We start from the raw sequence: 23,660 nt of genomic DNA on the forward strand, positions 1-23,660 counted from the left end.
CTTCCCACATAGCGGATGGTAGGAAGGGAGTCCGATAATTCTCAAAGGAAGACTGATGGCTAGAGTACGAAATTAGACTCTGGTACCATGTTGAAATTCAAAATAATGAGGAATAAAGTAGAATACTTGATTGTTTCATTGATATGAACGAGGGTATAAATAACCTTTACAAAAATTCTATAATAGGAAAAATAATAAAAAGTAAATGATATGAAAGGAAAGATATATCACATAATATCTCCAATAATCAATTCATATTAATTATTAAGAGATATAAAAAATAACATAAAATAGGAAAACAAATAATTTCTAATCCAAGGAAATAAATATAAATTAGGAAAAGAAATATCTCCTTAATCTAAGGAAATAATTTATTCCTCATAACTTATTATAGTAATAAATTATTTTCTATTATAATTCCTAACAACTAATAGAAAACTAAGAAACCTACTTATGTACAACCCTCTGAGCCAAAGCAAGCAAGACCAAAGCCGACCAAGTCATGAAAGATGACCGAATGACCCGAATCCGAGTGGTTGGGACAGAAATGAGGCAAAAAAGGGAAAAGTAAAATTTCAAAATTCCAAATCACTCTCTCTTTAAGTTTCTTTTGCTCGAGTTTCCCTATTGGAGTTCTTAATTTTTCTCAAACATAATTCCCCTTAAGCATTTATTGTTTGAAATTTCCCAGCAAAAAATCCAAATTAACTTGAATCCATCTTGCTCTAATTCAAATTCAAACTTTTAGTCGAATCTAAGTATTATTACTTGAATATTCTTTGGATTTTGTTGGTTTGTTCGGTCAATGCTAATATTTATGTTTGATTTGTTCAGTACACTACACACATTGAGGGTTCATTTGTTGACTTCATTTTTATAGGAGTTCATTTCTATCATTTCTATTTCTAGAGTTTAGGGTCTAGCTTTAGAGTCTTTCTTGTGACAATCCTACATAACTAGCAGTGCAAACGGAGTGACTGCAGCAATAAAGTCTTAAATCTGTTTACTAAATTTAGATTTATATCCTAAAATAGATGGAATGCAGGAAAAAATGTCGGATCATGAACTTTTTAATTTGATGGAAAATTTAATTTAATTTTAATTTTTTTTATATTTAATTAGATTTAAGCAAAATTGATGACTAAATCCCATGCTACCGAACACCGACCACTAACACTCGAAGATAAAAGTCACACAGAACAAGCGGGGCGAGAGTATTTTCGGGGAGAAATTATTGCATACGGACCAGTCATGTGATCTACGGTCATGATATATTTGAATTTTTTTAAAAAAAATTAGATAAGACACACCAAAATATATCCTGACCGCAGGATCGGTCCTACGTACACCGCATGGAAAGAGTTTTAATTAGATTTAAGCAAAATTGATGACTAAATCCCATGCTACCGAACACCGACCGCTAACACTCGAAGATAAAAGTCACACAGAACAAGCAGGGCGAGAGTATTTTCGGGAGGGCAGGAGAAGAGAATCCAAAGAAATGGCTAGCCTCCGTCTAGCAATGGACGCAGCTTTCTGGGACCTTAACGTTGCCTCATCGCAAACACTTGACGGCGCCGCCCGCTTCGTCGCCGGCGAGCCGGCCCCGTTGTCCACCGCGCGAGCAAGCCGCACTGTTCGGCCGCAGCAATTCTCCTTCCTACGCCATGTGTTCCCATTAGGCATCATTCCCTGCTTTTCCCCCACTCCTCACAAAGAGCTGGGCTCCTTCTCCCTCCAGTCTCTCCTCCTTGCCCCAGAGTTTTCGAAAATGTAAGTCGTCAGCTATTGTCGATTATTAGAAAGTTTATGGCGTAGATTTGGCTGATCTGAGTAATCAGAGATGATGTGTTTTGCAGAAATTAGCAGTAAATGCCATCTTTCTATCCAGGAAGTTTGTGCAGTGTTTTTTGAGTAACTTTGTTGATATAGATGCTATTCTGATACTAGTGACTTGTATGCAATGTATGTGTTTAGTTCAAAGCTATTTTAATTAACATATGAAGTGTTATATAGAAATTTAGAACATTTTATGGCGATTATGAGTTTTTGGTTTTAAGCCATTGAGATTGGGTGTAATCTAGAGAATATTCAATCTGAGCACCTTTTGGGTTGCAATTTTTCAGATATTATCATTGTCTTCCAAATTTTCTGTTTGTTTCATACATTGTCAAATTTGGAGTACAGCTAAATGCAGGAAAATGGAGATTAAATGTTTCTTGCATGGTAAAATTGAGAATTAAACAATTCGTTAATGGCATTAAACTGAATAGCATAGCATATCATAGCATTGCTAGTGAACTACACAATTCCCTGGCATTGTAAAAAAATTTTTCAATGGCATTGATATTTTTTTTTTAAATTGCTAGAAAATTGCACAATTCATCTCATTAACAAAAAATTAGCTTATTTCGTTATGACAAGGGGAAGGATTATGTGAAAATGCAGGAAAATTCTGCCGCGGGTCACCGCAACTCATGCCTTAAAATCTGCCCTAGCTTATTTCATTATAGCATATCCAGCCAAAGCTCAACAAATCCACCTTCAAGTTGTTAGCTTAACCATGCAGCCGGTCTTTCTTTTCTTTGACTGTCCACGGAGCTCTCCTTCCTTTTCGTCCCTGCAACTCACCAATTCATGGGCTCATTTTTTGCACCTCACCAATCTATGTTTTTATGTAATTGTAATTAATTTTGTAGTTATTTTCATTCTCTAAATGCTGCATTATTCCTATTAGATGTTTCTTTAAACTGTATAAATTCAGCATAAATGATGAAGTAAAATACACAACCAATTATCTCCAATTTTTATTACAGTATCAGAGCTATGTTTTTTTTTTCTTTTTTATCCTTATCTTGCTGGATCCGTCATTATTGTGTTGCTTAAAACTTGCAAGCTTTCATTATTGTAGCTCTCCTTTCTTCCACCTTATTCTCCTATTTGCAACCTTCATCATTGCAAACTTATTTTTTCTCTTTGCAACCAATTACCACCACAATTTCTCTTTCCATGATTCAAAATAATACACATGTTCCCTTAATTTTTGGCTCATTTGAACTAACCCGCCAACCCAAATCTAAGCGGAGAATTACTCAGCATCCATTTAGCATATCATTTAATGAAAATAGTTCTTTCAAGTGGTTACAATCTGCTTACATCTTGAAAGAAAAAAGAAATTGGGCCCTTGACAGAAAACATAAGCAAGACAATCCCATAATCAATGTTTGGGATGAACATGACTCTATAGTGTTGGCTTGATCATGGAACTTGATGATTCATGAAATAGCTGACACCTATATGTCTTTTAATCCAAAAAGAAAGAGGGAGGGAGGGAGATAGTGAATCAAATATTAATTCAAAAGCTAACTTTAGATTTAAAATACAATGTTGTATTTCACCTTTCATAATGTGTATATTTTAAGAATAGGGTACACGGTACTAAAGAAAAAAATAGTCTCTACCACTTTGATAAATCTAATGATCAAAGAAGCTCACTATAACTTATCATGTTATCCTTCATTTTTTAAATTTTTAAACCCAAAATAGAAAAAAAAAAATATTTTCAACACCGATATTTTAACCATCTATCTTTTTGTTAATTGTAAAACTATATTTTATATATTACTAAAAAATATTAAATTTTGTCGAAAAATCATGACATGAATCATTTTGATCAGCATGTACTAAATATGACGCAATGGAGAAAAAAGATTTATGTAGCCGACCCCACGTAGTGGGATTAAGCCTTTGTTGTTGTTGTACTAAAAAATATTAAATATTAATATTGAAGAGTTTTATTATGATTTTTGTAAGTTAGCAAAGCACAAACGTACCAGTAATCTAATAAATAACACAAGAACTTAAAATCTTTTTTGTCTCATTCATGATAAAATATAGGGACATTCCATCTACCACTAATTTGTTTGGGGTTTGTGTTTTGTGTCGTCTATCGATTTTTGCACCGATGTATTTTGGATCTTTTTATAGAAAATCATTAGTGATATAAGTATCATCTTTTATACTTTTTTCAACATGGTCAAAATTAATTTGGAGTCAAAATAAGAGAGGCGGATTCGATAGTATCAACCGTGTTCTTTCTCATATTTTCATGAAAAAAAGAATAATAGATGAATCCCCTTTTATATACACATGCCAACAAAATAGGATGTTTTAACTAAAGAGTTGCCCCCTACTTACTTTCACAAGAGCTCTGCTTTTTTAAAAAAATATTTTAAAATAATATTGGAAGGACGTTGTTTTAATAGTTGCTTATATTATAAATCACTTACCTACAAGTTCCTTGAGTTAAAAAGTCCTACATAAATCCTAACTAAGTTATCGCTTTGCTTCAACATCTCAAACAACCTTTTTCTAAAACAAATTGAAATTGTTGCATCTGTTCTCACACATTTCAAAAAAGAAAACAACTCGATCCAAGAGTATTTAATTTTTTCTTATTCGCTGTTCTTGTACTAAAAAAAAACTACAAATGTTAGTACTCCACTCGACAGGTGTATGTATTTGCTAATGTCACTTTTATGGACAAATGATTTCTGGTTTAGTGATAATCATTACAATAGGAAAATATCATTCAAAAATTAAATTTTTCCCCCCCTTAAATTTCTCTTTCTACGTTTTATCCTAACAAAAAACTATATTTCAGAGCAAGCCACTTGTATACAAATCAATATGAAACCATAAGCACATTGTGCACCCTTTACTTGGCCATTACAAATTTACTCAATCAGGAAGAGATCTCAATCAACACAAATTCTAGTCAACCCAATCAATCCCCATCATTTAATCGATTTAGAGAATCAATGGCCTCTAAACAAAAGTACAGAAAACTCTAATGAACATTCATTTCATTTATTCTTATCACACCAAAATCTTTCTCATAGTTACCAATCCTTTGATACTAGCCTCCATACTATTTAGTCCCTAATATTATCTATGAGACTCTTAAGTAATACAACTAGAATAATTCTATAATGGAAGATATGGAAACCCTTTGAAAAAAAAATAATAGCGGAATTTGTGACATTACCAAAATTATGAAAATCAATGGGATTTAGATGGACCTTTATTATAAAATACAAATTTGATGGCTCGCTAGAAACTTATGAAGTTAGAATAACAAAAGTTATGGGATTAGTTATGTTAAATCTGTCACTGCAGCTAGTTTTTAATCAGTAGCAGTTAATAATGATCTTAATATATAAATATATATAGATATATATATAGGTAAGCTAAGGTACTTCTTTTCCACTGAAGTTGCACACTTTTGGCGTTGAATCTTTATATCATTATAAAAATACATAAGATATTTGTTGAGAGCTCATTGGAATTTAATCATGAATTTAGAGAACCTCTATGAAACATAACAGAAATGGCCTCTGTGAAAGATTTATGGGAAGACTGATCTAATTATGCCTTACCGTATTTGATGTTGCTTATGTTATTGATGTGGAAAGTCAATTCATATACAACCCTAATGAATTATATCTTAAGGCAATGTATCAAATTTTATAATATCTGAAAAAAAAACCTTAGGTAAAAGAATTTTATTAAAGATGGTGAGAATCTAACTAATGAAGTTTACATAGATTCAGATTATGCAGGTTATATGATTGAAATGAGGCCAACTTCAGGATATCGCACCTTTGTAGGGGGCAATTTCATAACTTGGAGGAAGTAAAAAATAAAATGTGGTGGCATGATCCAATACAGAAGCAAATTTACATCTACGACGCTAAGATTTTATGAATTACTATGACAAAAAAAATTTATAAAAGGTTTGAAGTTAAATGGAAAGGTTCTATGAAGTTATTTTGTGATATGAAAATCAACCATCAATGCTGCACATAACTCGCTTAGCAGTAGAAATGGCCTTTATCAAAGAATTTTGGGAAGCCTTATCTACATATGCCATGCCATACTTGTTTTTGCTTATGTTATTGATATGGTAAGTTAATTCATATACAAGTCTAAAGAATTATATCTTCAGGCGATATATCCATCTTTATAATATCTGAAATTAATATATCCATTTTATAATATCTGAAATGAAACCTTAGGCAAAAGAATTTTATTAAAAAATGGTGAGGATCTAACTCTTAAAGTTTGCACAGATTCAGATTATGCAGTTTCTATGGTTGGCATGATCCAATGTAGGGGGCAATTTTGTGCCGAGTTCCTCTTGGACAAGATTCTGTGCCTTTGTAGGGGGCAATTTTGTAACTTCAGGATTCTGTGCCTTTGTAGGGGGCAATTTTGTAACTTGGACAAGTAAAAAATAAAATGTAGTGGCATGATCCAATGCAAAGGCAAAATTTACGTCTATAACACTAAGAATTTACGAATTACTATGACAATTTTTTTCTAAAAGGTAAGTTAAATGGAAAGGTTCCATTAGGTTATTTTGTGATATGAAGTCAACCATATATATTGCACATAACTTGGTCAATTATGACTGTACTAAGTTTTTGAAGTTTTAAACAAGCATTTCATTAAAGAGAAGCTGGACAATAGTTTAATTGTAATCCGTTCATTACCACTATCTAACATTTTGCGGACATTATCACCAAACAACTACTAGAGGTAGTTTTTAAAATTTATCGGACAAACTTGAAAGGTATAATAACCATTTATTTGCTAGAGGGTGAGTGTGAAAATGCCTACAGCCCAGCAGCCCATAAATTTTGCCCCAGCTTATAGCATCCAACTCAGCTCACACCCAACAAATTCACCTCCTATCTATAAAGCCCAGCCATGTCATTGGTCTCCCTTTCTCCAATTGTGTGCCGAGTTCCTCTTCCTTTTTGTCCTTTCTATCTTACCAATCCATGGACTCATTGTTTCTACCTTAGTAATCCTTGTTTTATTCTGATTGTAATAATTTTGTTGTTAATTTTCATTCCTTAAATGTTGTATATATTCTACTAAAAGTTCCTCTAAACTCAACTCATGTTTTTGATTTTTAACTTCTCTCTAAATGGTTTATTCCATCATGAATCTTTCTGACCTACATAAGATGCTCTTAAGGTGGTTTGGATTAGTGGGGCAGTTTCGTCCAAGGAAGCTGATTTCAAGTATCAAGAAGGATTTATCAAGTACTGAGTACTCGGATCTATCCATATTCAAAGAAATTGGAAAACATTTTGTGGACAAATCCCTATACGCACTTGGTTTTTTTTCACAGTTTTCTCTGTCAGATGATACATCCTTGCTTTTTAATGTTGAAAAACATGGTGAAAGGAAGGCCCCTCGTTCGAAAGTCGTACTTTTTCACAAGGTTATTTCTAATTTTCTCACTTTATCTCTTTTGATTGTGTACTTGAAATTTGGATTGGTGTAATTGTTAATTTTATCAAACACTGTTATTTTCAAGTATATTTTAGTTTTTCTGCTAAGTTCATATGTTATCTTGGCTTTATTTTCCATTTGGGTCACATTTGGTTGCTTGAAATTAGGAAACTTCGTTTGCAAAATGGTGAATTTATTGGATTACATCATTTTGTTGGAAATGCTTATAGCTCTATACTACTTTTAAACTCTATAAACACTTTCAAACAGCTCAAATTTAATGAATTCTTTTTCATGCACGGATTGAATGAAAATTAAATCATCATTTTTGAAAACATGCGTCTATTTACAAGAAACCAAATGAGACCTAAACATAATGGCATGATATTGCTCTTCTAAACTAGCCTCATTTCTTTTGTTTCTCCTTTAGTTTCATCATTTTGAAACCTTGTACCCTTTCCTTCTTTTCATTCTTTATCTATTGATTTGTAATTCTGCTCCTTAGCTGGTTTCTTCTTCTTTCACATTGGGTTTTGTTTTTTACTCATTACCGTACCATTATTGTATTTTAGCTAACTATTTTCTATCTACAGCTTCCCAAACATGATGTAACACTGGAAGCAGCATGGCCAGAACTGTATGTTGCAAGGAATGGAACATACTGGGAAGTGCCGAGTTCAGCGTCATTCGATGTATCATCTCTTAAATCTGAGTCAGGATTTAGATATCGTTTTGGTTTACATAAAAATGATGGCAATCCAGCAGCTTTTAATTTTTCTGGTGGTGACATACCTTTGTCTCTTATGCCTGGAATATGTGCAAAAGCTGCTTTTTCCATTGAGAAGAGGAGGAACATATGGAGAGAAAGTGGCTACATTGTTTCCCAAGAAAGAAAATCAGAGAAAAGATCTGCCAGGTTGATTTCGTATGACAAACAACTAGAAGATCCACATGCGGCCCTATCAGCAATAATAGGTAAAAAGATTACCTTGCTGCAGTTTAAATATAGATATATATTTGGGAAATTTACATATGTAACACAATTCTTCTGTATTTACATACCTTACACTTAATTACATGCTTTGGTGTTTTAAACCGATGCATGAAATTGTGTATTTTGCTTTTGAATAGTGCTATTTTTTATGTGATATTAAAAATTTGAGTGCTATGTGTGTATAAAAAAATTTAGCTGTGAAATGTAAATATAGAAGAGTTGTGTACTATGTATGTAAATTCCCCCTTTATATTTACATATCTAGGTTTGGTGGATGTTTATTCATTATAAAGTTTTGCTATAAATATGCACTAGAAATTACCATTTTGTAGCTAATCACTTCGTGCCTAGTACACTTTTTCAGTTCTTGAGAAAATATTGAGTTACAAATATACAATATACAAACCTCAAATCAGAAGATATTTATGTGCAAAAGTTTTAAAATCTACTCTACCTAGAACTTTGAAATATCATGTATTACATACATTGGATAACCAGAAAAAAAAAATTAAAGTGAAATTTACATACATACCACACAATTTATATTTATTTACATATCTAACACCTAAAGTTTGATATTTGCATTTATAACATCATAGTGTCATAAAACTATGCATGAAAATGTGTGCTTCACTTTAAAAAGTTATTGATAGTGGTATTTTTAATGTGATATTAAAGAATAGAGTGTTATGTAAATATGTAAGTTTAGTGTAAGATATGTACATACATAAGAATTATGTGGTATTTATATGAATGCCTCTAAAATAAATCTGACTAACATTTTTTGTTATATATATATTTAAAAGATTGGTCAGAGACTATTAGGTGAGCCTCCCTACCAACCACATGTGCCTAACAATTTTATTCCACATGTAGGCGGGATCGAACCTGTGACCAAGGGAATTACAAAGTCTCTCAACTAAAGAGTTATATATATATATATCCACACACACACACACATCCCTAACAAGATCGAAATGTGTTTCTACCTTTTCATTAGTATGTTCATGCATAACTGTTGAAATACATTACTTGGTCAAATCAAGTAACAATGATGGCTGATTGTGTTGACCTCTCGAGCCCATTGGTGATGATGTGCTCATTTAAATGATGATGAGTTTATGTTGGCTAATTGCATAGATGGAGGTGTACAGTGGCCGATCTCCCTGAATGTAAGCATAAGTAAATACCTTGGTGTAATTTTAGGTTAATCAAAATTTTTTGTACAAACTCTCCCAATAAAACATCTATTATATAAAAAAGGTATCACGCTGAATGGTGAATGGCTTAAAATCACATCCATCCTACTAATGTTTCCTTCTTGGGCAACTTCAAAAGAATAAGCAAGGAAACTGCCTATCATTGAAACTAATAGAATGTCTAATACAACAAACAATTCATTACTAGCAAGAGTTCACGCCACACAAGCAATCACAATCATTGCATTGTTAAAATAGTAAGAGTTCACACCAATATAAACTACATTAATCAAACTTAAAAAATAGAACAAGTTGTTACGCCTAGACTGGCCTGAGCTAATCGGACGACCCAAACTAGGGGAGTGGAAACCCTTTGTTTTCTCATGGGAAGATTCTAGCCCCCTGGTGGGGCCCATTAAGCCACTAATCATGTATCGAGTAGAGGAATTAAGGGGGGTTAGAGGGAAAGTTTGAATGGTTTTTTTTTTTTTGGGAGGAGGGGAGGGAGGGTACGGTTTATTTTCATGTTTTGATTTCTACAGTTTTCTCTGTCTTCTTGTTGCTATTGACGCCTAGGGTTTGTGGAAAGTTGATCTACCATTAAATTATAGATCACCCATTGTGTCTTGTTTATTTGCTTGGAGATTAATCAAATTAGTCATAATTTGGGATTTCCAACATATTTCTTGCATTTTGTTTACTAATTTTAGTTCTAATTCATATCAAATTGGTATCAGAGCAAGATCGTGGAGAGATGACAGCAAGGAAAGTAGGTGCTTTGGAAGAGAGATTGGAAGGAGAAGTAGGTCAAATTAAATTCGGGATTGAGGAAGGTTTTCAACCATAGAAGGAAGTTTTTCCTCCATGAAAAATTGATTTGAGGGCTTGGAGGAGATGATGAGCATGCTTATTGAGACGCAATCCAAAACTCTGTCGATGGTTCAAATTACAAACCTAACGAAGGTTTGATCGGAGAACTCTTGGCCAAATATGAAGGAAAATAGATCGTACAAGAGGAACATGAGGGGGAGAGTATCCACTATCAAAAATCTCCTATAGGATTTCGATGGGGGGTGAATTAGGGATTTCCGATGGAGGGGTTTGGGTTGAAATATGGGCATTGGGTTATGCAGGAGGTATGGAGGAGTACAAAGAAGGAATGAGAGAAATCGGGATGGGGTATGATTATGATTGAATGAGGGATTTTTACTCTAGATACATGTGGGAATTACCAGATAAAGAGGGATTTGGGGTAGAGATGTTCGGATTAGAAAGTTGAAATGTCGATCCTCGAGAGGAAAGACGCATATGGTTGGGTTTATCGAGTGGAGCAATATTTTGTGGTGAATGGGCTAAAGGAGAAGCTGATGGATGTAGGGTTATGTTTGGAGGGGAAAACCCTAGAATGATTTCAGTGGAGGACAGTTAAATATTCGATCTCCTTGTGAGATGAATTTAAGGATTGCTTGCTAAAACCATTTTGAGCTATTCGCGAAGGTGACCTACACGAATAATTCCTTATCTTGACTCAGGAGAGGACTGTCATGGAGTACAAGGATATATTTGAGCTATTATCAAGACGGCTGAGGGGAATTTCTGAAGTAGTATTGGAAGGGAATCGCATGAAGGGTCTAAAGCCCGACATACGTGCAACCCTCCGACTGTTGAGACTGTGGGGATTAGTTGAGACGATGAAGCGAGCTTGGATGGTGGAAGATAAGAACTGGATTGAGAGGACCGACAGAAGCATTTCCATGAGGGATTTCACAAGTGTACCTTGAAGACTCTGTCAATGACAACCCAGACGATGTCATCTCAGAGGGAGGCGCCGAAGGATAGGAATGTGCGGCTCATCTAGGAGTCAATTTCAGGCACTTCATGGAGCAGAGGAGCAGGACAAAAGAGTAAAAAGATTATGTTTTTGATGTGATGAGAAGAATGCACCAAGCTATAGGTGCAAGGATCGCACGCTCCAAATCACTATTATTTATGATGGGGAGGAGACAGATGGTGAGGAGTTGGAGAAAGAAGCGGTGGAGATAGAGGAGCACTTACACCTTGATTTAATAGAGGCGTCCCTCAATGTTATTTACTCAAAATCACACCATGAAGGTGAGGGACAGATCAGGGAGAAGACTTTAGTGATGTTGGTGGATAGTGGGGTCACGCACAACTGAAATCTAGTCGTGGATCAGTTGCGGTTGAAGTTGGTAGATACGAGAATTTTTTGGGCCATGATGGAGACAGGAAAGGTGGAGAAAATACATGAAATTTGTCGGGGATCTATGTTGACACTATAAACATACATGTGGCGGAGAGCTTTCTTCCCTTGGTCTTGGGAAGTATTGATGTGATTATGAGGATGGTGGTTACAGTTGATTGAAGAGTAGGGGTTGGATTGGAAATCCCTAACTATGGGAGGAAGGTGGTGTTGATAGAGAATGTAGCTTGTCAGTATGGTTCTCTAACTATGGAGATTAGGGTCTCACTCAAAGCCATGATCAAGATGATATTGGGAGTAAGATTGAGTTATTTGGTGGAGTTGCAAAGTCTAGAGGAGATTCAATATCCAAAGTTAGTAGAGTTTCTTGAGTGAGTGTAGCAGTTTCTGCAGTAGTTTTCTGACATCTATTAGCAGCCTGACGGTTACAACCATTATGGGAGTACAAGCATGTCCTTATATTGAAGGAAGTGGTTTCTCCTATCAGTGTTAGACGACACCTTTATCCCCAGATCCAGAAGGATAAGATAAAAAGGTTGATCATGGAGATGCTTGAGGCAATGATTACCAGGCCCAGCATGAGCTCTTATTTCAGTCCAGTCTTATTTGTGAAGAAGATGAATGGCAGCTGGAGGTTTTGTGTGGATTGTATTGCTCTGAATAAGGAAACTGTATTGAACAAGTTTCCTATTTCGTTGGTTGATGATATGCTAGATGAGTTTTTTGGAGTATTCATCTTCACGAATATTGACCTAAAGTCGATATACATCAGATCAGGATGAAACCAACCAATGTGCTCAAGATAGTTTCAGGACTCGTGAAAGATATTATGAGTTTTTGGTGATGTCATTCGGTTTATCAACCTCCAACACTTTTCTGTCTCACATGAACAAGATTTTTCAGACTTACCTCAGGCAGCTCGTCGTGGTACTTTTTTATAACATATGATCTACAGTCGTACAGATGCAAATCTTATAGGACACCTGAGGACAGTACTTCAGATACTTGAGAGAGCATCAGTTGTATGCCAACATAAATAAATGCTCCTTTGCACAGTCACAAATGGAGAACCTAGGACATGCGGTGATCAAAGCAGGGGTAGCAGCGAACCAATTTAAGATTAAGGCTATATTAGACTGGTCTTTGCCTAGGAGCTTGAAGGAGTTGAGAGGGTTCTTAGGTCTCATCGAGTACTACCAGAAATTCATGAGGGTATGACACTATTGTATGGTCGCTGATGGAGAAGGAAGACAATTTTAAGTTTAGGGAAGCAACACAAGCCTTTAAAATTTGGGGGTATTACCCATGTAGGCCATTTGTGGCAGAGACAGATATGTCAGGATATGGATTAGGGGCAGTATCCATGCAGGACCAACGACCTATTGCCTATTTTAGCCATGTGCTCATGACGTCCATATATGAGCGGGAGTTGATGGCTATTGTCTTGGCCATTCAGAAGTGACTTCCTTTCTATTAGGGTGCCACTTTATAATCGGGACAGATCAGAGGAGCTTGAAGTAGTTGTTAGAGCAGAGGATGGTGACTAAAGAGCATCAGAGGTGGCTATCCAAGTTACTTGGATATGATTTTGAGATCCAGTATTTCCCAAGGCTCGAGAATACGGCCGCGAGGCACTATTGAGGAAGGTGGAGAAGCCTCAGCTGAAAACTTTATCAGTACCCATGGTCTTAGATTGGGAAGCATTGAGATATGAGAGTGAACAGGATGAGGGTTGATGAAGATCAGGGTAGAGTTCTATAGGATCTGGATAGCCATTCTGGACATGCGTTGAGGGGACAACAACTATTCTATCAGGGATGATTCGTGTTATCGAAGGCATTGGGGTACATCCCCAAACTGCTGTAGGAGTTTCACGATAGCGCGATTAGGGGACACTCAAAGGTACAAAAGACATACATTCAACTATCGGCAGAGCTATATTGGGTGGGGATGCGTAGAAATATACAGGACATAGTACCTGAAAAGTTTTGGGAGAAAGTGACGATGGATTTTATAGAAGGATTACCACGATCAGAGGGAATTTCTATGATATTGGTGGCTTTGGATTGCCCGAGCAATTATGCATACTTCATTTCATCGTAACACCCTTACATTGCTATCTCAATTGCTACCGTGCTCATACAGAAGTGGTTTGTTTGCATGGTCTTCCAAAATCCTTTCTATTAGACAAGGGTAAGGTGTTCCTCAGCTATTTATGGAAGTAGTTGTTCGGATTACTAGGGACAATCCAAAACAGGATTACAACATATCATTCTCAGACAAATGACCACATGGACATGATCAACAGGAGTGTGGAGACTTACCCGCATTGTTTGGTATCAAATATGTCAAAGCTATGCGCAAGGTAGATTTTTGGGGCTGAGTATTGATATAACACTTCATATCATGCTACAACATAGACACTCTTTTCAGGCTTTTGTATGGACGGGATCCACCTCACATGATATACCATGGGCATAGCACTACATCAATATCAATTGTAGACCAGTACTTAGAGGAGTGGGAAAGGATATTGGCAGAGCTCAAGGACATCTAACGAGGTCCCACCAAATCATGAAGAGAAAGGCTGATGTACATTGTATTGTGAATGAGCCAATTTCGAGCCGATCTAGGGGCAGCTTGAGAAATTATATTAGATGGATTGAAATTGGATCGTGGATCGATTCAATTAATTTTGATCTGATTCGGATCAAAATCAAATGATTTACGAGCCAACTCGAATGATATTTTTGGCTCGTTAGCCTGATTAATCTTGCTAAAAAAGCTGACCAAGTCGGCTCGAAAACCTGATCGAGCCAGTCCGATAAACATAATGAACCGGCTAAAAAACATTATTTGAAAATTGATATGTTTCTAATTTGACAATATGTCAATCATGCAACAAGCTAAGCAAAAAATAATTTAAATGAAATGAGAATGATAAAAACTAGCCCGTTCAAAACTCAGGCCTTAAAATGATATATTCATATATCTCTTTTTGTATGCCACAATTTCAACAATTTTTGACATTAACTACAACGTCACAATTATAAATCAATAGAAGCGGTGATTTTGTGTTTTAATAAACACGGTAACTATGACCACGGTAATAGTACATTCATCTCAAGTCACATAAATTAGGAATAATGAATAAATTAGAGAACAAAGGCAACATAGATATTAGAAAACTGAACTCATTTTCTATTGAGATCATCATCAAAGGCATGTTTATACCAAAACAACTAATATCAAATAATTAAATAAATAAGAACTATGTAGTAAAATAGTTGTAGTAACTTCAAAACTCAATATCAATTTACCCTTCTCAAAGCCCACATCAGCGGTTTTAAGGAGTATGGATTTTGAGATTTATAGCACTTTGATTTGGCCAAGAGTTTGACTCTTATTAAGCTTTTGATATCCATCAAGCAAATTGGTTGTAGTTATTAGGTTTTCTGTAAAATAATCCATGTATCAACATAACTAGGTTTATTAAATTAATATAGAAGCTACCTCTAACATCCACCAACAAAAAAACCGCACGATACCATCGTTGACATGTCGAAACCACACTGGACAGAGTGAGATGCGAGAGGGAAGAGGTAGGCCAAGAGTGAGAGAGTGGTGGACTGAAATTTAAGGCTTCGTTACCTTTGTATGTGTGCCTGTGCCGCTGTGCGAGAGATGGGAGGGGAAGAGCCGAAGAGAGAGCAAGAAAGGTAGACCAAAATTAGGGATTCGGGGCTTCTGACGGTGTTGAACTACGAAATAGTATTTGGGTTTTGAGTATAAAAGGGCCGCGATTCGCGAATCTTGAAGCATCCATCCATTTGTTCGAAATCGATATGATGCTGGATCGAAATCAGATCGAAATCAAATCGATCGTTTAATTTGGCTCATAGCTCTGTTTAATTATTTCAAGCTGATTCGATTCGAGCTAAATTTTGATTCAATTTTGAGCGATTTATGATTATTGAGCCAATTTCACAACCCTACATAGGAGAGAGGTACAATTTGAGCCCAGGGACATGATTTATTTGAAGCTTGGATCTTACTGATAGAAGACACTAGCCAATAGGAGTAAGAAGCTTTCCCCATGATATTTTGGATCTGATGAGATTGTGGCTCCCATTGGGGCAGTGGCATACTGTCTGAGGTTACTACCATCATCATTGCATCTGACACTTAATGTATCACAGCTGAGGTGTGCTATCGAAGACCACACACCCTCTTTTTCACTACCTTAGACGCTAACAAAGGACATGGAAGTGCTTTTGGAACCTTTGGAGATAGAAGAGGAGCGTTGAGGATTGATCGAGGCAAAGGAGTTGCTGATTAAGTAAAAAGATATATCAGACTATAAAACAACTTAGAAGCCTTATGGAGTGATTCAACAGAAACTTTTATCATTCTAGTTAGAGGACAAGGTGTTTCTTTGGGAGGGGAGTGTTGTTATGCCGGTCCCTCTTGGACCGGCTTGGACCGACCTTATCCAGCCAAGCCCGTCGACACAGCCTAGAGGGCATAAATTGTTGTTTTCGCTTGGTAAGATTCCAGCCCCTCGAGTGTGGCCTATTAAACCCATAATCACGTATGAGAGGAGAGGAATTAAGGGGGGCTTTGAGGGGTAGTTTGAATATATTTTGGGGGTTTGTTATTAGGGCTAACCATTTAAGGTTTATTTTCACATTTTGATTCATGTAATTTTCTTTTTGTCTTTTTATCTCATAGCGGTGCCTAGAGATTGTGGAGAGTCGATCTACCTCTCAAATTATAGATCACTAATTATGCCTTGTTTGTTTACTTGAAGATTATCAAATTAGCCCTAATTTGGGTTTTCTCACATATTTCTTGCAATTTGTTAGCTAATTTTGGTTATGATTTGTATCACGAGCCTTGGGAGAATCGGGAAAGCAATCTCATCTGGATAGTTAGGGAGGAAATAGTTGGAGTTGTTGTTGGATCAGGTTAGAACAAAACACTCGTTTTGCCTGCCAATCCAAATTATCCAATTGTTGAATTTTGGATTGAATGATAACCTTGGAAAACCAAATGTTTGGAGATGGATATCAGCTTTTATAGAATTGATAGGGAGGTCATATTTGAAAGAAAGGACATGCTTAATGATATGCATAAAACATGAATTTAAAGGGTATTTCAACAGGTTATGAGTAATGCTAATTAGAGTGAATGCCATTACAAAGGGATGTGTATCTCGCACTGTAAAAAGTAACAAATGTAAGAATATGAGTGATATAAGCATTGACAAAAATTGTGGTGCAAGAAGTGCTGAAACATTATAAGAATCTCTAGATAGACAAATAATTTTTTTGTGGTGTTGATGGAAGCTAATGGTGTTGAGGACACAATTGGTATTAAGCCAATTAAATTCAAGTTGATTTTCATTATGTCCCATATTTCAAATTCTGCAGTCTAATAATTGAACTAAATCCTCAAACATAATAGTTACTTCAAGTCCAAATGTCAAGCAAACTTTGTCATGAAGTTAATAACAGATCATAGATGTAGTTTCATGAGGAATCAACTAACTCTATGCATATGAAAAGAATGCTCATTCATCATAGATTTTGTCAAACAAATATTGTGAAGCATCTAAAATGCCAAAATGATTTGAGAAGATCCTCCCTTGTTCATATGGCCCTTGTTGCAACACAAGAAAACTATTTGTGAGAGGAGGAGCAAGGAACATGAAATTCAGGGGAGTTGTACGCACAAAAACCTTAAATTTAAAAGTATTTATATACACATATATAGTAATAACTATAAATAATAAAATAAAAAAGTGATCTGTATTTAAAAAAACATCTCAAAAAATTGACAAAATAACATTTCCCTTCATGGGTATCAAATTGTGTTCGTTGGTTGGGTTCAAGTCTGATCTAAAACTAGCTCGAACCAAAACTATTTGACCTAAGCTTGATCAGAATATTAAAAGTGTCAATAAGTTTAACCTTAATCCGACCCATCTTCAACCTACTAACATGATTCCGACCCGCATAACCTATTTTTCAAAATAAATAATAACAATTCAAGTCAAATTTGGGTCAATATAGGTTGGCAGGTCAACTTCAAGTTAGCTTAAGTTGACAGGTCAGTTTTGAGTCAATTTTTAGTTAGCTCAAGTTGGCAAGTCAGTTTTGAGTCAAATTCAGGTGAATATAGGCTGGCAGGTCAATTTGAAGTTAGCTAAACTTGGCAAGTCAATTTTTAGTTGGCAGGTCAATGCCCAAATCAAACAATTTAAGATTCTAGACTTAAATTTGACTAAAAAATTAATCGATAGCTGAAATCCCAATTTTTTGAATTGGGTTCTGGTTAGTTTGGCATGGCGGTCGATTTTTGGTACCCTTATTCCCTCTTTTGTGCTTTCGGAACACCAAGCACCATTTCAATTCTTTTAATGAGGGTGCAAAGTGGTGCCCATCTCGAGCTAAAAATCATGGAAGTGTATGGGGCCATCTGATCCTATTTGTGTGTATGTTTATACATTTAAGATTCCCTTTACATTCCTTCTCCTTTCTTCTTTTACATCTCCTTGTGTGCATGAATGTTCATTGATATCTCTTCCCCTCACCTCTCTCTATCTCTTCCCCTTTATTCTTTAAATTCTCTCTATTTGACCAATGTGTTGCCAACATCACACCAAGTATATGGAGCAACCTTGTCTCCTTGTATGCTCTTTGTACATATATTTTTTGAAATTTTGGAGAAGTCGTTTTATGTTATTTTTTATTTTTCTATGGTGAAACCCCTAAAAGTTATCCTTGCATGCTTTTTTAGCACTATAAGACACTCCACCTTTGTCAAGTACCAACCATACATGTTTTTTTTAACACAATGGAGGGCTTGATCTAGGTTGATGCATCTTCTACATTGTCCATACATGCCTATTTTATGGGATTGATAGGTTCCCATACTTTTCAGCATCCCTCCACAAGGGTTTCATTAAGTACATTTAAATTTTTTAAAGTTTTTTAGTCAAAATTGTTGGAGAGATAAAACAACACAATGAAAAAAAATGACATGATAAAATTATGTAAGCATATAAATGTAATATCACTTTAAATGTCTACTTGCTTGCAAAAGAACAAAAAATGTATCATATAAAAAAGTGATACTACTCACTGTACCTTCTCAGTTCACCAAAAACCATGAAAAGAATTCCATGCTCCATAATATGAATTGCCAAATAGCAAACCCTCTTCGTTTATTTGTAGTTATAATTTAATCTCCTAGAGCCCACACGGGTCTGAGTGTGCACAAAAAATGAAGAAATATTATTATTTTATGCAATCATCATGCACAAATGCACTTGCAAACAAGAATGAATCTCACTAAAGCACCTCAAAAGGTGTTCAATAGATTGATGAGGTTCTAAATGCAATATCCATGTGCAACATACATCAAAACTCAAGCTCTAAACCATCATTGTTGTCAACAAAGTGATGAACATTAGACCAAAATGGCTCGATTTATGGTGCCAACACTTCTCAATGAAGTGCAAGCTGAGCTAAACCACTTTGCAAAGCATGCCAACATATTGTTTGATTTATACCTTTTTCGTGATGTGTTCATTCTGTCGATTATTGTGTTGCGTGCATGCTCTCTAGCAAATTATTATTATCTTTTTATTTATTTTTATTTTTTGTACTAATTTAATTTAGTTTGGGCATTCTGTAGTACCTAGACTGATTGCTCTTCCCTGCAGGATATACTATCATGTATATACTATCCGGAGTAATATTTAAATTATTACCCTAAATGCAAATGAAAGAAGCAACTTGATTAAATCTATACATTTGTAAGGTCAATACTCAATACCTATTGAAAATAGTGAACGAATCTGGCCTAGAAATACTGAGGTATATGCAACTTTAACAATAGTAAGCATCAAATCCTGGTAATGCAGGATTTTCAATCAACTGTCATTTCAAAATTCCTAATGGACTACTTAAATCAGGCATTTCATTTGAGGATGCTAAAAAGTGCAAAATTAATACAACTTAGTAGCACACTTTTTGCAAAAAGATTTTCAAAGCCAACATCATGCATCTATCATCTTTGGAGATGCATGAATCTTTAGATGATTATCTAATCTTAAAAGCTGTGACTTATAAAACACTGTTTATTTCTTTTTGAAAAGAGTGCAAAATTCTATAAGATGAAATTTTAATGAGGTCATTTTACCAGCACAAGAAAAACCGAGTAATTCTATATATCTTGCACAAAATTCATGAACTATATAAATATCCCATGTAAAATAGGAAGACTAATCCCTAATTCATAAAAACTATATCATGTTTTGTTGGATGGTCATAATTCATCACAAATATGATAAAATTCATTTATAATTATTATTTCTCATAGTATTATAGTGTATTATTGTTAATCATAAATTATGGGCTATTAGATTCAGAATTTGTAGAAGAATGCATTCGAAAAATGGATGCAATGTGTCGGCAAAGAATTTTAGAAGATTTTATCCATCACTCATTTTGATAAAACGGAGATTATAAAAGTTAAATAAAGAAAAATAAGATTGAAGTGAATGGCTCCAAGTCATGATAGCTTTAAGACACACAAACAAAAAACATGAAATTATTTTAGCAGTTTTGACTGTTTAAAAAGGTACTTTTCTAATAATCGGATAATCCACCTTTTACAAGAAATTGTTTGGGAAGGTGCATGTAATTGTGCGCCATTGTGCTTGCTCCACCTGAGCATCTTGTATTCTTGTTGGCAAGTTTAAATGAATTTTGATAACATTTGGTAAGTTCTTCTTTCTGTCCACATACTCTTGTTTTGATACACCTTAACTTAATGCATACGATTCAAATTTTAACTTCGCTTCTATGCTCATTATTAAGCTCTATTTTTCAAATAAAATTACACTTTGCAACATAAATAGGCGGAACTTGTGAAGCGTGGTTTGGAGGAAATGTGAACAAGGCTACGAACTCAGAAGATCGAACAACGGATGAAGAGATTCACAAATCAAGCTCACCATCAAGAAGTAGACATCATTTTAATATGGATTTGTTTGGCTCCTTTGGCTGTTCATTCCAGCGAGGCAGGTTTGCAAATGATTTTAATGACCTCACCAGATTAGATGCTCGCCTGGATGTTTCTTCAGCTTCTGCTCTTCTCAAGGGTTTTTCTCATCTGGTTTCCACTACCTTCAAAGGAAAAGTCCAAGGAGAAGTGAATCCTCTTACTTTCCCAAGGCTTAATGTGCTTTTTCAACAACAGGTAATTATTTGCAAAACTAATGTCTTCTGTGAACTTATAATCCTTTTATTAACATAAGGAACCATGATCAATGAAACTATGGATTCTCAATGAAAATTCAATGCAGCCCTTGCAAAATAAAAATGTTTGCCCATGTAGCCTTTGTAACTTCGAAAATGCTTGACTGGTGCTGGTTTTTGAAGCAGTATTTACAAACATATTGCTATCAGTCTCCATCAGTTGCTCCATATTGAATATATAGTCTACACCCAAATTAGCATAAATGAATAATAATAAATTCATGAATCATGATTTGTTATAAGAACAATATATGGAGGTTCATGTTGTGTGTTGTGCATTTATTATGCTGAAGTCACTGCGAATGGAATCTTAAAATTTCAAATTAGAAAGCATCATCTTTTGAATTGAGAGTTTGATTTTAGTTAGAAATTATTGAAGTTGATAAGGTCAAAAAAACATAACATTTAAGAAAATTTATCTATTAAAAAATAGTGAAAATTCTAGTAGCTTATGTGCTAAAAAAGTTGAATTCAATGAGTTCCTAAGCATTTGAAAGCTATAGAAAATAATAATCAACAGTTTCATATTAAACATTGAAATCTTGCATATTTATAAAACTAACACCCAATTACATCCATTCACAACAATAATATTAAAATTTTGAAGAGTATCAATTGAGATAAGGGGATGATGCTTAAATGTCAAGAATTGTAGCCAATCTTTGCAATAATGATGAATAAAAATGGAATTGTTTGTTCTACCACTTTTAAGCTATATAGAAATAAATAAAATAAAATCAAAAAGCTTTATATTATCGAAATGTATGATATGGAGCAGTAGTGTTTGGTAGGAAATAGTATAACTTAAAAGGTTCAATTAGTATAATGGGCAAGATGGTTCTTTCAACTATTTTAAAAGTAAAATAAATATGTTTCTAATGTTAGATCTAATTCGTAAGAGCAAAGTTTCTTTAAAAGAGCTGCCAAAATCCAAGAGGAGCCTTTAAAAAAAGGTTACTAGGCATCATTTGTGGGTTTGGCTGTCTTTGGCTTTGAATGTTCAAACTCCCAAATAGATAAAGGAGACGCAGTGATTTCTCATGTAAAAAAACCCACAAGGAAAACGTCACAAGGCTAGACCTGATGATCAAGCTTCCACTATTAGCAAACTTGGGTACAAGAATTTGTCCCCTACCAAACAATTAGAGTGATGCCATTTAAAATTATTTTTAAAAGATGAGCTCAAAAGTATTTGCCAGTTGATGGCTTAAAATTACAAATTTTGATAGTAGCAAGTAAACAAGGCGGATCTAACCCACACGGAATTCAAGCTTCTTTTCTATGTAAGGGTTCTAGAAATTGTTAGTGATAATGTCCAACTTCTTTTCAATGGCAATGCTACAGTGAGTTGAGGAGCCTAATTGATTTTTAACGAGAATAATGTGAGCAAAACTGATCAATGAAGTTGAGCGTTATTTGGCTGGAATTTATCTTAATGTGGAGAGCATTTAGTTTAAGAGTGAGTTTCAAATTAGGCTAGAAATTTGACAAGAAGGTTTCTAAAAACAGAAAATCCTTAGGTTTCTTAGAGTTTCAGTCGAGTTATTTCCCAAATGAATAATTGGGAGGCCTTTTTATAAGTTTGATGAGGGTTACTTTGGCAATATGTTGTTTATTGCTGATACTATTCAAAATGCAGTTTCCTGTCCTTATCTTGATATCAGGTTGTGTATATTTTGGTCAAATGAGACTGAATGGAGAACGAGGATTCATAAAATCATCCTCAATTGATTGTTATTAGACTAATATGATGACGACGAAGATAAATTATTCATTAAAAGATTAATGTAGATTTGTTTTGCTTTAAAAGGTGATTAATTATGTTCCCTCACAGGTTGCAGGACCAATAGTGTTTCGAGCCGACGTAGGATTCTCGAACAATTCTCCCTCCGGGAGTCACTTTCCTCATGTTGAGGATGTGATTTATGGGCTGAGTTATTCCTTGAGGATGCTCCATTCTGGGAAGTTTTTGGCTTGGTATTCCACGAAGAGGAAGGAGGGAATGGTGGAGTTAAGGTTTTTTGAGTTCTAGGAGACTTTTTTCTGTGCCATTTTTTTCTGTTTATTCCACCAGGTGAGAACCCTTTTCTGTAACCTTTTTGCAATCATCTTTTAGAACTTCTCATGCAAAATCAGTAGGTTTCCTTTGTTCTTTTTAGTGTTGTTGTTGAGCCTGAGTTTTATCTTAGCTATATTATAATTGATTTCTGAGTTGATTTTGAATTTTGTTATAAGGAAGTGCAAATATAATATAAGCTGAATCAAGTAACCCAAAATGGCTGTTTATATGAAATATATATTGTATGCGATATAGTTTAATATTTATATTAATGTATATAATTAAATATATATATATAATTTTAAGTTGATTTGAATCTAGTTTAGTTCTATTATAGTTTATTTGAAAAACAAAAGTTATTACGCTGATGTGAGTGATTAAAATGATTGAAATAGATATTGTTGTAAATTGATAAATTAATCCTACTTAGTAAATAGCTAGCAAAAATAATGATTTTATTTATTTATTAGAAGCAGTTAGCATTCATGAAAATGCATTTTTTTCAAGTCATCAAAATTGTATTATATCCATCTTGGCTTTTTTTAATTTTTAA

The 23,660-nt window shown here is 34.7% G+C and overlaps 1 protein-coding gene across 1 annotated transcript; it reads left to right on the forward strand.

The window, feature by feature from the left end:
- Positions 1–1,419: 1,419 nt before the first annotated feature.
- On the forward strand, positions 1,420–23,220 carry LOC110028991 (protein TRIGALACTOSYLDIACYLGLYCEROL 4, chloroplastic). The gene is made up of 5 exons (XM_020731089.1): positions 1,420–1,773; positions 7,045–7,294; positions 7,899–8,280; positions 20,649–20,989; positions 22,883–23,220. Exons 1-5 carry the CDS (start codon positions 1,502–1,504, stop codon positions 23,078–23,080), a joined length of 1,443 nt encoding a protein of 480 aa, XP_020586748.1. The 5' UTR covers positions 1,420–1,501; the 3' UTR covers positions 23,081–23,220.
- Positions 23,221–23,660: the final 440 nt, after the last annotated feature.

This window comes from Phalaenopsis equestris, unplaced genomic scaffold, assembly GCF_001263595.1.
Source record: "Phalaenopsis equestris unplaced genomic scaffold, ASM126359v1 Scaffold000002, whole genome shotgun sequence".
In the NCBI taxonomy this organism is placed as follows: Eukaryota; Viridiplantae; Streptophyta; class Magnoliopsida; order Asparagales; family Orchidaceae; genus Phalaenopsis; species Phalaenopsis equestris.

Coding starts and splice junctions, on each gene's coding strand:
- LOC110028991 (XM_020731089.1), top strand. CDS start 1,502: ATGGCTAGCCTCCGTCTAGCAATGGACGCAGCTTTCTGGGACCTTAAC. Junction 1,774..7,044: donor GCCCCAGAGTTTTCGAAAAT/GTAAGTCGTCAG, acceptor GATGCTCTTAAG/GTGGTTTGGATTAGTGGGGC. Junction 20,990..22,882: donor ATGTGCTTTTTCAACAACAG/GTAATTATTTGC, acceptor GTTCCCTCACAG/GTTGCAGGACCAATAGTGTT.